Here is a 14,277-nt window from a genome sequence, read left to right on the forward strand (position 1 = left end):
GAAGGAGATTGCGCCGCTATTGAATCGCCCCTCAAATTGCACCTGGGAGCGTAAACCACCGCAAAAGCGGCGTCATCAGCTTAACTTGTTTGTTCCAAATTGTTCCTTAGTCCACAGGCATTCTTTATTAACATATTACTGTCCTCGAAACATGCCGTAATCACTCCAGAGAGCCTCACTTGGTGGGATTGCCCAGGCGTATTCACCAACTCCGGCGGCCATCTGCCCCAGAAGATTATTGTTATCGCCAGTGAATGAGAAATAGTTTTGGGGGTCATCGAGGTCGAAGTCAAAATCTATCCCATAGTCTTGATTGTGGCTATAAGTCTGGCCCCATTCATACGTCGGAAGTGCGCTGTTGTTGGTCAGATCGACACCGTGCTCTTCTGGAGCATTAACAACATCGAAGACGGCAGCTTTGTGGACCCGCGGTCCCTGGCCGACATGAAGATTGCTCTCCTGTGGCGCGGTGTTATCGACAGCAATTGGCGGAGTCGCGTTGCGACTCGGACGGGCTCGCGTGCCTGTGTATTGCTTGACGAGAACATCAAACACTTGAACAAATTGTCCCGCATCAGGCATTTCGCTCACAAACCGTTGCATCAACTCGCTTGCTGACATCAATGCCCGTAGCTCTCGTCCGAAGTCGGACTCGGTATCAAAACCCGGACGTGCTTCATTTGGCCTGAGCAGCGACAGGGAATATATTATGGCTAGACCTGTGGTGAACAGGATCTGGAGATACGAGCGAGTCCAGGTGATATGCCCTTTTGCAAACATCGAGGTGTAGAGTTCGATGACGTTGACTGCGGACTGTAAGTACGTGCGAAGCATCCAACGAGGTGGGTGGAAATTGTCCTTGGGCAGTCGTGCCAACGCTCCGCGGATGAGTGTCAATCTATCCTTTTCAACCATAAAGTCATACCATTGTGGTCGTTGGTAAAGACTTTTAGGATCGTAGAATACGGGTGCCGCGTCTCGTATTAGCTGCATTTCAACCAAGAAGCGATCCAAGTCCAACTTGACGCGTCCAGCATCGGCCATTGTGCGGGACATGCTGCGTTGGTCTGAAGAGCTGAAGAAGGCATTGGAGACTCGCGTAGTCAATCTTCTGAGTTCGACAACGAACCGAAACACTGATGCCTTGTTGGGCTTTGTGAAAGAGTCCATGTCTACCTCGTCTAGCGAGGCCGCTGTAGAATTGACCAAGTCTTCCTCATCAGCATCTATGGGGAGCAGAGTTTCGATGTCATCCTCTGCAATGGCAAAAGGTCGTCCAAGTATACCAGAGCTGTACCTGTCGTGGATGTAGCAATCCCAGAACACATTCCGCCGAATCTGTTCCTCCACTGGGGGAAGAGAGCTTGCTGGCCGCCTATGGAGGCCAAGTTCCACACATTGTCTCATACAAAGCCGTGCGATGTCCCATATAGAGCAATCGATATGATAGTACATGGCAAAGCGGGCAATAAGAAGGAGGTTTTGGATGGCGCTGATGGACCCTATGATGCTGACTTCTGGCGCATATTGTTGGGCTGCACGGAAATAGCCATATGGATGCTCCTGGATTTCTCCCCGGCGAAACATGGTCACGGAGCTAATCGCGAAGATCATGAACAATCTGTAGTAATCCTCGCTAGAAGCTGGGAGGAGACTTTTGCCGTAAACTCGCTGCAACATCTCCTCGACCAAGAAGCGAGCCAGCAATGGGTGATGCAGATGCATGTGGTTGAAATGACGCTCGACCAACGTGTTTGCCAGTTCCAATGAAGGCAGCATGTGGGCGGCCACAGTCTCGATGGTGTATGGGGTGGAAGTGATTCCTTCGTGGAGTCGCGCGTGCGACAGCGATGCAGTGTTTGCGTCCATTGAGATTTGCCTCAAAAGTCCAAGTCCACTACCGTCACCAACGAAATGAGAACTTCCATGTCTTGAGAGTCCTGGCGTTGTTGGGTTGTCTCTGGTCGCTTCGCCCGGCAGTTGATGGGTAATTGATTCCAGGTGCTCCAGTCTGCGCTCTAGCTGGTGAATACTGTCACGAGAGAACCTCTCCTGAGTCCCGACATCGACGATGATGCATGCGCTGTTGCTTCTTGTGCAGCCAGTGCATTTGGGTGGGTTGCCATCGCATTTAACCTTGCGGATACGGCAGCGTTCGCAAGCAGGAATCTTGGGAGGTTGGAAAGGCATTACTATCAGCTGGACCACTTGCATCGAGAAACACACCGCATCGCATCCCTTGTTCTGAGAATAGCATAAGACGGCGCACGGAGTTCTGGGAATACGCCATGAATCTGATGTAAATGTATGACTGATCGTAAAATGGGTGAAGTGGATGGAATTCTGCCCGCCATCTCCACACTAAGAACCGTTAGACAAGCAGTGCTTCTGACTCGCCTCGACTTGGCCCAACTCTCCTTTACAGCAGGCCATCCTAGTCACTGTCCCGATCAATTATTGGATGATAGGGACACAGCAGACATTGCTAGTAGTACAATTTTCACATCGCTACATACACTCACCCAACAGTTCAATCCAGTACGCGGGTGTTCTAACACCAACCCTAGCCATGGCGTGATCTAGGGCTTTGCGAGGATCCTCTTCTACACTTCGTGCTGGCTCAACCTGGGGAGTCTGTACCTTCGTTTCAATAGTCGAGAGTAACATCCAGAGGAATTCGTGGAAGTCTTCGGCGAGAGTGAGCCCATCTGCAATCTTGTGCAGTACTGCCATAGCCGTCATAACTACCTTCATATCCGCGATTCCGAAAGCCCTTGCCATTGTAGCTCCTTGGTCTTGTTTTCCGACTGTACTGCAGATCAGACAGGAGTATATGTATGCAATGGTTGCACCGAGAACGTCGATAGCATCCAGAACGGTTGGCGCGAGATCATTCTTGTCAATGCAAAGTTGTATGTTGCTGATATACCGCGGTGCGTCTTTGTTCAGCCTGCCGCAAAGCCGAAGGCGGTTTTCCTCTCCCAGGGAACGTTGTAAACAATGGTAGAGAAGTTGAATAAGCGCGCGGCAATTGAGTTGCTCTTTGTGAATGTCGAATATTGTGGCCAGGCGTGATTTAGCAGCGCTCTGCAAACCCTCGGCCATGCACACAACGTCAATGATATCCTCGGTGGACTGGTACCAGTATTCAAGACTAGACAGGCAAACCGTGATTTCCACATGTGGTCCACAGCGCCAGTCCGAAAGCATCTGGGCGTAATGCACCGTCCACATGAAGAACGATTGCGAATTCACGTTAGAATGACTGTGAGGTGGATTAACAGCGACCCGGGACATTTCTAAGTTGATGTCACCATCCTCGATATGAAAAGGGCGATCCATGACTACAGATAGCGTCCGGTCGAGAACATAGAGTGTCCAGAAAAGGGAGGCTCCAGTTGTTTCATCGTTGGAGTTAGCATTTCTACGATGCATACCAGTCGAGATAGCCTTCGTCATCGCGAGGCCAAGGAGGTATACACCCGGGTTCTGGGGGCGGAAGTGCAGCAAAACAAGTGCCACAAGGATCGTACACCGAATAATCTCTTCATCGCAAGCCTCTGTCGCCACTTGCGGAAGCAGCGCTGCAGCCTTTGCAGCAAAATCATAGGCGTAAACTTTTAAGGCTCTGCGGTTAGGGCTCGATGAAATCCCAAGGCTTAGGGTGGCATAAGCAACGCAGGCCACCTCGGGTAGCTGGTCGCCGAGTGCTGAAGTGCCATCATCAGTTCTCTTTGCTGTCATGGTCCAGAAACTCTCGATAGACACTCCGATAAATAGACAAGGGAAAATTAAGCCAATATTATGATGGCAGTTGTTGGTAAAGTATTCATAGTCGTGGCCGGATTGCACGGAAAGTTCCCTGAGGGACCCAACATTGACGAGAGGATTCCCAGCGGGATAATCTCTTCCAGAGAGTGCTGACAATTCTTCCTGGGCCATCTTGGAAGCTGCTGTGACCAAGCTTGCAAAAGAAGAGTTATTCGAGACGAGCTGGTGTGGGCGCTTCGGACCACTCATGGCGGCTACCGAGAGGTATTCAACCTCGTTAACAGCTGCATCCACAAGGCGTTGTTGGGGACTGACGATTTCGCTCGCATCTCCCTGAGCCGCCTCAGTCGCATTGTCGACCCCGATAGCCGAAGTCGAATGGTTCAGACTTTCCAAGTAATCGATTCGTCTCCTCAGATATGCGACATAGCCTCTGTGCATCCACTCAGCAGCAGTGCATCGAGAAGAAATAGGAGACTTACCTTCCCCCGAGGGAGTCTTCCCGTGAAGCCCTGCTTTCGTTCTCTGCGGGCATGCCCCATGTTCGTGGTACACACGACACTCCGGTTTGGATGCATTCAGCGCATTCTGGTCTCTGTCGCCCACATTTCTGCTTTCGCCGCCAACATCTTTCGCATGCTTGACTCAGCAGACTCTGCGACATCATCGAGGCTTAACGGGTGATAGAGCTGCCGCATCATAGTTTGTAGAGGGATGCAAACGCCGTCAGGTAGATATTATGCATTATGAAGGTTTTGACAAATCGACCAAAACGCGAAGAAACAGAGAACAAGAGAACCAGCGCAATAAAGTAAATGGAGAGAAAAGCCTCTGTCTGACAGACACAGGTGTTGGCTTGTTTGCTCAAGAAAACACCCTGTCAATGGGTGGGTGGGTGGCTACGTTTAATTTCGATTGTCAGACATAAAATTCTGCCGAATTGAAGCAACAGCTGCAACTCCAGCGTCTCCTTCATCCTCCCCTTTGTTCTACTCCCTGAAGACGGAGACCACCCTATGAAGCCGTCTCATTTACTCATTGACTGTAGGGAAGGATTTAGCCGCCAATTATCCTCGTATCCATTCGCTGCCATTCTACATACTGTCATGACTCATTGTGATTCAGAGCGGACTCATTGACTAGGCTGAACCGCGCTACAGTTCTCTTCATTACGTAGTCATCCATGCTTAATGACCATGTCTAACATGAACCTCATTGAGAGACACAGCTCTAGGCAACGTAGCGGAAGTTGCCCACAACCGCTCGCCGCTCGTCGATGTCAAGTCGCGCCAATGCGCTGGTATCACTCGGTGACACTTCCTGAGAGAGCTTCTCGAACTTGCGATTTGACCTCTTTAGCGATAAACGGAGAGCCACCATGCTAGCAAGTCCCAAGACCTGGAAAGCCAGCACAATCACCCAGGATATGCGGTATGTCGGCGCAAATCCATCCAGCCAGAAGTAGTTGGCGTAAAGAGATGCCAAATTTGCCCACGAATTTGCTATCCCGATTGCCGCTGCTCGCTTAATGGCTGGCTGTGGGATAGTCGAGGAAAGCCAGGTATACGTGGTAGCATAGACACTAAATGTGCCAGCCGTAAGGGGGAAGGAGATGGCGTATCGAATCCATTGATTCTGCTCATTGGTGGCGATGAGGACAATACAGGAGCAAATGGCGATGCAGATTGATACGATGGCGAAAACAGATCTTCTCTGCTTGCGGTCTGCGAAATAACATATAGCCACCACGAAGAAGAAGGCGAATAAGTATGGTGGTGAGGTTAGTAGGAGGGTTTCGGTGTTGCTCTTGAATCCAAGGTCTTTGATCAAGGTGGGAAAGAAATGCGAGTAGGATATGTCCGCGGTAGTAGCCATCTGGAGACAAGAAAAGAGCCAGACTCGATAGTCTTTGGCCGCCCAGACGACGCCTCGTCGTACCGATGCAGTTTCCTCGGTGAGGAAATCGTCTGAACCGATGGATTTGGTCAGTCGTGCTTGGGCCACGATTTTCTCTTCCTCGCTCAGCCACTTTGTCGTTGCCGGATAGTCAGGGAGGACCAGATAACCTATGAGCCCGAGTATGACTGTAGCACTTCCTTCTAGGATGAAAAGCCATCTCCAGGTGGCAATGTGGCCAACCCCGTCCATGCCACTCAGAATGCCCGCCGAGATCAAACCCGCGAAAGAATTTGATAACAACAGACCACTTACTAGCAGCGACATTCGGAATCCCAATTCTCGCTTGGTGTACCAGCAAGAAAGAAGATAGATGGCGCAGGGGAAGAAAGGTGCCTCTACCAAGCCCAAACAAAACCTAAGGGCTAGCAATCCGGAGGCATTTTGCGTCGCTGATGTGAGCCCAGATAGTATTGCCCAGGCAATTATACATGTTGGCTTGAAGTCCGGCATCAGCATCTATACCTTATCTTCGACGACTCAGCGCAAGACTTACCAAAAAGATCGAAGGTCGAACCTTGGTCATCATCAGAGTTGAAGGTAGTTGCATGACGATGTAACCAGCGGAGAAGATTGAAATGGCGGTGTTGTATGTTGCTCCTTTGACATTCAAATCTTGCTGAAGGCCATAAAGTCGTGCTTGCGTTATGGAGTTTCTGTCCAGGTAGTTGGATACATACATGACGATGACTAGAGGCAAAAGGCGCAGGTCGACCTTGCGGATGAGTTTTCGTTCGGTTTGTGCTGCGAACTCAGGAGTATAGCTGTCGTATGCCTGCACCACGGTAAGCTTTCCCGAAGGAGGGTCCTGAACATCTTCGATGAGGACAGGGTCCGGCAACTGGGCCTTTTGGGAATCGTCCATGCTTTGTTTTTACGATGGCCAGGGGGTTTCAAGCACCCGTGAATAGTTGGTCCATCATCAACTTGAACCGGGGAATGAAGTCGTAGATGATATAGCTCTTGGTTGTTGCTTGATTCTCCTGATCTGGGTACGGCCTCAACTCCACCCAGATCCCGCATTCCTTTCAGGGGCCCCTCAACGAAGTGCCGGTGGAGACCGAGTCGGTGGACCGGGCAGTGGATAATGGGCTGACTGTCGGAGAAGGTCCGAGGAGCACTCTCCGTACTCGGTTTCTCCCGGGAGAGGTATTGTAAGATAGACCATAGAGAGCAGGCACATCCGAGTACGGCCTAAGAGAAGTCTATAGGCGAGTTCCCCAGAACAATAGCTGTTCAGTGGTGAATGCAGTTCCTAAATATTCGCTCCGCTACCATTGTCATCTCTACCACGGAACACACGGCAAGGATTATCCACCAGCATCTTTGTCCATTGCTCAGATGTTAGCCATCTCTTGACCATTTTGAGCTCTTCCAACGCATCGGCGTCGCTTAAAGGAGGCGTCGGCTCGAGACCCTTAGCTCCACTGTTTACGTGAGGCCAATCGCTGCCCCAGAGCATACGATCTGGGGCAGCGTTTGCCAGCTGCTGGATGACATCCTTCATGTCTTCGATTTTGTTCGGGCTGCGGCGGTGTAGTGCAGATATTTTGACGTAGACGTTGTCGCTGCGAATAAGATTCAAGAATGCCTCGAAGCCTGCCGTCGCCAAATCGCTGGGGCCCACGTATCCGACATGATCTGCAATTAGTTTCACCCTCTTCAAAGAATCGTCTTGAGCGACTTTGTCGCGGAGAGAAGCCCAAAAGCAAAGTGGCATCTGTAGGGAGATAGCCCAGCCATGTTTCACGACCCCCGTGGACTTCGCGAGCTGACCCAAATCATGAACCACGAATTGGTCGAGGCCCTTCGAGCCGCCAAAACCACAATGCAGGCGCAGACACCGTACCCCGGCGTCATGTAGCCGGTCTATCTGTGTCGTTGTTGCATTTGCGATAGTCTTCGCACTCCTGCTATCGGAAATTATGGTGCCACAGAATTGCTTGCCTGAATAGGTTCGAGAACCTTCAGCAATGTGCGCGAGAACACCTTCCGGCGAAGCCTCGATTGTGGCTTGGACGATGTTTATGTTGTCGAATGGCGACCAAGCTTCGTAGTCTGACAGAGAGGCTGGTATTGGTGTATAGGCGCGATCGGGGCTTAATGGAAACCGTACAGGGTTGAAGCAATGCATGTGGCAGTCCCATGATCCTGCTGGGACGAACTCCAACCCAACGGTCGCGTCCTCGTTGTAACGATCCTCTCGACGTGACATGGCCTCAGTCAATCAAAGTCCCTTCGAACGAAAGAATTGGTCTTGCAAGCTGAGATGCCTTCGATATTTTAGAGTGAAGAGCGGATTGGAGAGACAGACGGAGCTTCAAGCCTTTTTGACGGACGCTAAGATGACGAAAATCAAACCCTTGTGGACCGGATGCTGTTATGCAACAGGCACGAATAGGCAATTTGTTTGGCGAGGCTGACCTCGATAATTAGCAGGAGCTCGTTTCCTAATATATGGGCACAAAGGAATGAAAATTCTCCTTCGATTGAGACGTTTTTCGAAGAAGACCAGATATAGTGCGAAGTCAGGTATTCTGGGCACGGGTTCCAGGTGCTCTATCCCACTTATGCCCTTCGTCGGCCAGAACTCATTATGTCACTGCATTTAGACGGCCACAGTACAGACATCAACTTCTATTAGTCAGTTTATACGGTTTTTGACTAGATAGTACTAGGGTTTGACTCTCCTGGTCGAATCAACCACTATCTGGAATTTGAAAGCCCACATTTTGATCTATTCCCTCCATCTTGAGCAATCCCGCTCTGGTCCGATTGCCATGGTCTAGAACAGGGCGTTGATGATTATAGTGTCTCCTGAGCGATATTTGTACCCTGGAACTTGTATTTCACGTGCGCATGTCGAAGAGACTGTACTGAGACATCGGGGAAGTATCCGTCACACTTAGGACTCCTTAGAAGGAAGAGCGGATTTGCAAACCCTTATGTTTTCGAGTAGCGTCCCCGGTCAGAGACATTTGTTTCGGTGCAGCTGCATGGCTTTCGTGGAATAGTGTCTAGCTTTGATGGAGGCAGACCAAGCATACCCAGGTATTGGTATATCGTGCCGGGGAAACTTGTCTTCTTGGCCCATTTCCAGTCTGGAGAAGACCAGCTATTTCTTCAGAGTACTAATCCCGGCGCAATGCCATTCCACTTTCTGTACATTTGCAAGAAGACTGTCTGTAATATACAATGTTTTGCCCTCGGGTCCGCCGAATGTGCAATTTGTCAAGTTGATGCCGTCTGTTCCGCTGGCAATCCTCGCCTTTGGGATTCCATGCTTGTCTACCACGAATACGGACCCTAGGCTAGGATGACAGATGAAGAGGTTTCCTTCCTCATCTATGGTCAGGCCGTCTGGGCCCACATTGCCGAATGACCGAAAAAACACTCCAACCTTTGACGTGGAACCATCAGGGTTCAGAGGCAACCTCCACACTTCATTTGACCTGGTCATGGCAACGTAAAGAAAACGCTCATCTGGTGATAGGACCAGTCCGTTCGGCGAAGGGCCATTTGATACCAACATGTCTAGTCTCCCATCTGGACAAAGTCGGTACACCCGTCCTGTCGGATCGACCATTGACGTTTGGCCTTGGTCGGTAAAGTAGATATCGCCGGTCGAACTGACCACTAGATCATTTGGACCTTTGAACCGTTCTAAATTCCTTCTCGTGAGCAGGGGCTCGATTGTGTTGCTTTCTGGGTCAAACAAAAGTAAACCCTGGTAACTCATCAGAGACGATGTGTTATTGCTGCCTCGATCCTTGCCCTACTTACCTGCTTGTAGTCGGCAACAACAAATTTGCCGTCGTGTCTAATGGCCATCCCATTCGGTTCTCCATCGTACTTGATTCTCTTCGTCACGCAGCCTTCTTTGTCGATTTGGAGTATCTGGCCACCTGGAATATCTGTAACGAAGAGGTCGCCATTCGCATCTACCGTTGGACCTTCCAAGAAGATATTTCGAAACTTTCCAACAAACCCTCCTCGCCACTCGCTCTCTTCGGTGCAGTACAATTCCTCTGGAATCGTCACATGCAAATCTGCTGTGATAACAGGAGGTGGAGGATAGAAGTTCATTGTTGGAATAGCGGTGTCAAGATTGTAATCGAAGCTTTCCGTGGACGGTGTTGCCTCGACTGCTGATGTATCATGTATGGTATTGAGCTTCCAACGTAGAAATGCAGGGTCACTCCCTTCTACAACACGTGAAAGGACGAACAGGTGCTGTGCTCTGTGTTCCCCATTCAATAACAACACGAAGCGGTCAGGCCACAATCGAGAGATGTCAGTCTGCGAGAGCCGGGGTCGGCGATTGAGCTTGTCTCGGGCCCTTCGGACATGTGGGTCTATGTTCGCCCCAGGGTCCGACAAAGTCCGCAACGGCCTTTAACTTTGTTTGAATGTTGTTACTCCAGCCTCTACCGCGTCGCTTCGTAAGTTCGACCATGCGCTCCCCCAGCTTGATGGATTACTGTGGCACGGGGCCGGGGACCCCACTTTGAACTTCTGTAAATATGTGATACTCGCCTCACCTTTGGGACTCGGATTTTCACATCGTGCACTGCTTCATGATTCTTGGAGGGCAGAGTTGCATGACAGTTGAAGTTTCTTTTCCCAAGATGCCGAAGTCCAACAACCTCATTTCCCTCACCAAAGAGGCGGTCCGTGAAAGTCCTCGTGAGATTTTCAACTGGTACCTCATCTTCTGCACCCTGGCTGTGAGTTTCAGTGGCGTGGCCAAAGGTTTTGATGAAGGTGAGCTTCCCTTCCGAGGTTCTGGTCATGTATATCCTCCTCACGACGCCATGCAGGGAATATCGCCTCCGTTGTTGTCATGCCGATCTTTATGAAAAAGTTCGGGCTCGACTCTCAATCTGACGCCGAGTATGCGAACACCAAGGGATGGATTGTTTCCATTGCGACAGCGGGTGCGGTCTTTGGATGTCTTATTGTGGGTTCACATTCACTATTCGTTGGGTGTTTAACTTTAGTCGAATGAATCTGACAGCCTTAAAGTGCAGCTGGCTTAACACTCGATTCGGTCGGAAGAAGACCCTGTTGATATATACCATCATCTACATGGGTGGAATCTTTGGGCAGACATTCTCCAATGGCTCACTGGCAGCGCTATACGTTTCACGAGTCATCGCAGGCTTCGGTATTGGAGGTACAACCGTGGTACCAAGTGTATATCTCTCAGAGGTAAGCACAACCCCCTCAGGTCAGGATGATGCAGGCAAATGCTAATTTCCGGTGACAGATTGCTCCAAGGCCGATTCGAGGTCTTATGACGGTCCAATATGCTGCCTGTCAGCAGCTGGGTGTAGTGTTTGGCTTCTTCTTCAACTACGGCATCACAAAGTACCACAAAAACACCGAGCTCCAGTGGCAGCTACCCACCGCTCTCCAACTTGTCCCAGCAGCCATTTGGGGAATAGGCACATTGTTCATTCTCGAGTCGCCTCGGTGGCTGATGTCGGTCAACCGACAGTCGGACGCAATCCGCAACTTGACTCGGCTCCGTCACCTGCCAGAGGACCATCCATATGTGAGGGAAGAACTCGCCGCCATCAACTTGCAAATACTCCACGAAGTCGAGGTGGTGGGCGGCGCAAGTCAATGGAGTCTGATGAAAGAGACTTTTTCTACCGTTCAGAACCGTCGTCGGTTCTTCCTTATGCTGGGGGCGCACACGTTTAGCCAGTGGTCCGGGGCCAACGCCATCACGCAATACTCTCCTACAATTCTTGGATATGTGAGTGTGCTTTTTCATCAGAATCCGTCTACGCTTGAAAGTAAGTATAATATGCTAACGAAACAAAGCTCGGCATTACCGGCACCGAGGTCAAGTTCTTGACGACTGGTATCTACGGAATCGTCAAATTCGTGTCGACGCTCCTGTTCGCTTTGTTCATTGTCGACTTTATCGGCCGACGACGGTCGCTCATCACTGGCATCTGCCTGCAGATTACAACCTTGATCTACATAGCTGGCTACCTGGGTGCCACCAACGGCATGAGCGCATCCTACATCTCTAGCCACTCCGTTATCGAGAACGCATCGACCGTGGCGATTGTTGCCATTTTCCTCCACGCTGTTGCCTGGTCTATCGGTTGGTTCAGCGCCCCTTATCTGATCAACTCCGAGATCTTCCCCATCCGCATCAGATCCTTCAACATGTCTGTCATGATGGCATTCCACTGGCTCTACTATTTTGGATGTTCTCGAGCCATGCCTAGCCTGCTCGCAGCCACTGATCGCTACGGAGCGTTCATCTTCTTCGCATCCATTTGTATCATCTCGCTCGTATTTGTCTTTTTCTGCATGCCGGTAAGTCCCCGTCATATCATCCACTTGCGTCATTTTTAAACCCCTCACTCACAACCTCTAGGAAACTTCTGGGAGATCACTCGAGTCCATGGACGCGCTGTTCGAACGTCCCCTTTACAGAATCCGGGAAATCGCCTATCCAACTAAAGAGGATCTGGAACGAGCAGCTGATCTTCACCCTGACGATATTAAAGAGGACAAGCATGAGGTGCAGGAGGAGGAGATCATCAAAGTCTAGAAAGGTGTCTCGCACAAATTTGACTAGAGAACCAGCAGCTCCAGAGGACCTGATGACACATTCCCGGGTGCACGAAATTGGGCCCCAGAGAGTGACCTTGGCTGTCTAGGATATTCTCACTTATCACTATAGAGCCCATGACCATGCACAAAGAGCACATTCGTACAGGAACACTCATCGTACCGTTGTGCAATAACAGACTGGCAATTTTCGTCATTGGATTTCTAGTTGTGCGTATATGTATAGACAAAAGTGCATCTTACATCCTCCGAGGGCTACTTGGTCTACAACAACACTAGGCAAAGTAAGGCGCATCGCCACTGAAGAGACTGCATATGAATGATTCTAGACAAACCAAAAATGGTATTTGGCTGCTTCTCTCTTTCGACCGTCTCTCCTTGCTCAAAGAGAGCAGCACTCAAGTTCCGTTATGATGTGAAAAAGAGTTTCAATGTGAAAATGAGTTCTAAATTCTCTATAACGAAAAAGGTCGAGTTCAGACGGCTCCAATCAAGGCACCTCGTTGACCGTCGCTTCCTCCCTTTGCTTTACATAAGCATAAAGATTCTCGACTGCGGCCGTGGCCGTTTCCCTCTGAGTCTGAGAGGTGGCCGCACCAATGTGCGGCAGACTGATGACATTGGTATGCTGCCACAGTTTCTCGTATCTCTCTGGTGTGGGTGGCTCTTGTTCGTGGCAGTCCAAACCGGCACCCCAGATAAGTCCGTCGGCAAGCGCTCTCTCGAGGTCGGCTTCGTCCACGATACCCCCTCTGGCGGCGTTTATCAGTAGCGCCGACCTCTTCATCATCGCCAGCTGTTCGTACGACAAGAGCCCCCGCGTCTCGGACGTCAAGGGGACATGCAGACTGACCACGTCCGACACCTTCAGTAGATCTTCCAACTTGGTCACCCGCTTGTGAGGGAGATCGGGCCACGCCCCGGCACCCATGTACGGGTCGAAAGCGACAATTTCGCTTTGAAAGGCTCCCCGGAAGATCTCGGCGACCTTCCTCCCAATGTTGCCCATGCCCACAAGGCCCAGCGTGCACTTGTGGAGAATCAGCCCGTCGCATTCCTCCTTGCGCACCACTTCACCTCGCGCGATGCGGACACTGATGGGCCGTATCTGTCGTGCCAGAGACATCGTGAGGGACAGCACGAGTTCCGCCACGGCTCCGGAGTTTACGCCCGGCGTGTTGAAGATTTTAATGCCACGGGCGGCACAGGCCGCCGCATCAATCCGATCCGTGCCAACACCTTGTTTGCCGATGGCCAGGAGATGTGGCGCTGATTCGATTTGGGCGGCCGTCAAGGACGAGGCGCGGATGAGGAGGTACTTGGCATGTTGCTGCCAGTCAGTGAACTCAGGGTCTGATGGGAGGATGACGGTGAATAGTTCGCGAGCCCTCTCAATAGCAGCAGGATGAAAAGTGTCTAGGAGGTAGAGGGTGGGCTTCGTGATGCCGATGATGCTTGAAGGAGGTGACACTGCTGATGGCGCCATCTTGAGGGTGACGGGAAGGCTGTGAACAAGTGAGAAAAATAGGCGGACGCTGGAATAAACAGATGTTGGCCACAGTTGGACATGTACCACTGGATTCTACTAGCATTGAAACTAGGCGTCGTGCTTGTATATCTACCGGTCTGCCAGGTTTTCTTGCTGGGAACCCCTCTCAAGTGACTCGCACTCTGGGTATCCACGGAGCCGACAATGTGCCATCTAGAACGGGGTATTGAGTCCGCTGAGGACGTCGACCATCTCCTCTCCGCATAGGATCGCCATCGTAGTCGACTAGCCATTCGCGCTGGCCCTGTGAGACTCATCACTAGTAGTCTCCAGTTGTCGGCAGTCTTCGGTGGTCGTCGGAAATGTGGGGGCGCCATGTCTGTGGACCTGCTCGGCCGGTGTCCGATGCCCGCGCAACACCACGCAACACCACTCCATGGGGTCTCGATCCGTGCTCGAAGCGA

General features: G+C 51.0%; 7 protein-coding genes across 7 annotated transcripts; 1 reads left to right on the plus strand and 6 right to left on the minus strand.

Moving 5' to 3' along the window:
- Positions 1 to 135: 135 nt before the first annotated feature.
- Positions 136 to 2,190, minus strand: PV08_00393 (uncharacterized protein; the record flags this gene model as incomplete). Its single annotated transcript, XM_016374758.1, has 1 exon — positions 136 to 2,190. One exon carries the CDS (start codon positions 2,188 to 2,190, stop codon positions 136 to 138), a length of 2,055 nt encoding a protein of 684 aa, XP_016240034.1.
- Positions 2,191 to 2,508: 318 nt separating this feature from the next.
- PV08_00394 (uncharacterized protein) lies at positions 2,509 to 4,306 on the minus strand (the record flags this gene model as incomplete). Its single annotated transcript, XM_016374759.1, has 2 exons — positions 2,509 to 4,204; positions 4,254 to 4,306. 2 exons carry the CDS (start codon positions 4,304 to 4,306, stop codon positions 2,509 to 2,511), a joined length of 1,749 nt encoding a protein of 582 aa, XP_016240035.1.
- A 695-nt stretch (positions 4,307 to 5,001) lies between these two features.
- Positions 5,002 to 6,592, minus strand: PV08_00395 (uncharacterized protein; the record flags this gene model as incomplete). The annotated part of the gene is made up of 2 exons (XM_016374760.1): positions 5,002 to 6,165; positions 6,224 to 6,592. 2 exons carry the CDS (start codon positions 6,590 to 6,592, stop codon positions 5,002 to 5,004), a joined length of 1,533 nt encoding a protein of 510 aa, XP_016240036.1.
- A 390-nt stretch (positions 6,593 to 6,982) lies between these two features.
- Positions 6,983 to 7,942, minus strand: PV08_00396 (uncharacterized protein; the record flags this gene model as incomplete). Its single annotated transcript, XM_016374761.1, has 1 exon — positions 6,983 to 7,942. One exon carries the CDS (start codon positions 7,940 to 7,942, stop codon positions 6,983 to 6,985), a length of 960 nt encoding a protein of 319 aa, XP_016240037.1.
- Positions 7,943 to 8,842: 900 nt separating this feature from the next.
- Positions 8,843 to 9,813, minus strand: PV08_00397 (uncharacterized protein; the record flags this gene model as incomplete). Its single annotated transcript, XM_016374762.1, has 2 exons — positions 8,843 to 9,454; positions 9,511 to 9,813. 2 exons carry the CDS (start codon positions 9,811 to 9,813, stop codon positions 8,843 to 8,845), a joined length of 915 nt encoding a protein of 304 aa, XP_016240038.1.
- A 542-nt stretch (positions 9,814 to 10,355) lies between these two features.
- Positions 10,356 to 12,304, plus strand: PV08_00398 (uncharacterized protein; the record flags this gene model as incomplete). The annotated part of the gene is made up of 6 exons (XM_016374763.1): positions 10,356 to 10,491; positions 10,548 to 10,687; positions 10,753 to 10,938; positions 10,997 to 11,491; positions 11,560 to 12,066; positions 12,128 to 12,304. 6 exons carry the CDS (start codon positions 10,356 to 10,358, stop codon positions 12,302 to 12,304), a joined length of 1,641 nt encoding a protein of 546 aa, XP_016240039.1.
- A 510-nt stretch (positions 12,305 to 12,814) lies between these two features.
- On the minus strand, positions 12,815 to 13,810 carry PV08_00399 (uncharacterized protein; the record flags this gene model as incomplete). The annotated part of the gene is made up of 1 exon (XM_016374764.1): positions 12,815 to 13,810. The coding sequence occupies one exon, from the start codon at positions 13,808 to 13,810 to the stop codon at positions 12,815 to 12,817; it is 996 nt and encodes a 331-aa protein (XP_016240040.1).
- Positions 13,811 to 14,277: the final 467 nt, after the last annotated feature.

The sequence above is a fragment of the Exophiala spinifera genome, assembly GCF_000836115.1.
Source record: "Exophiala spinifera strain CBS 89968 unplaced genomic scaffold supercont1.1, whole genome shotgun sequence".
NCBI lineage: Eukaryota > Fungi > Ascomycota > Eurotiomycetes > Chaetothyriales > Herpotrichiellaceae > Exophiala > Exophiala spinifera.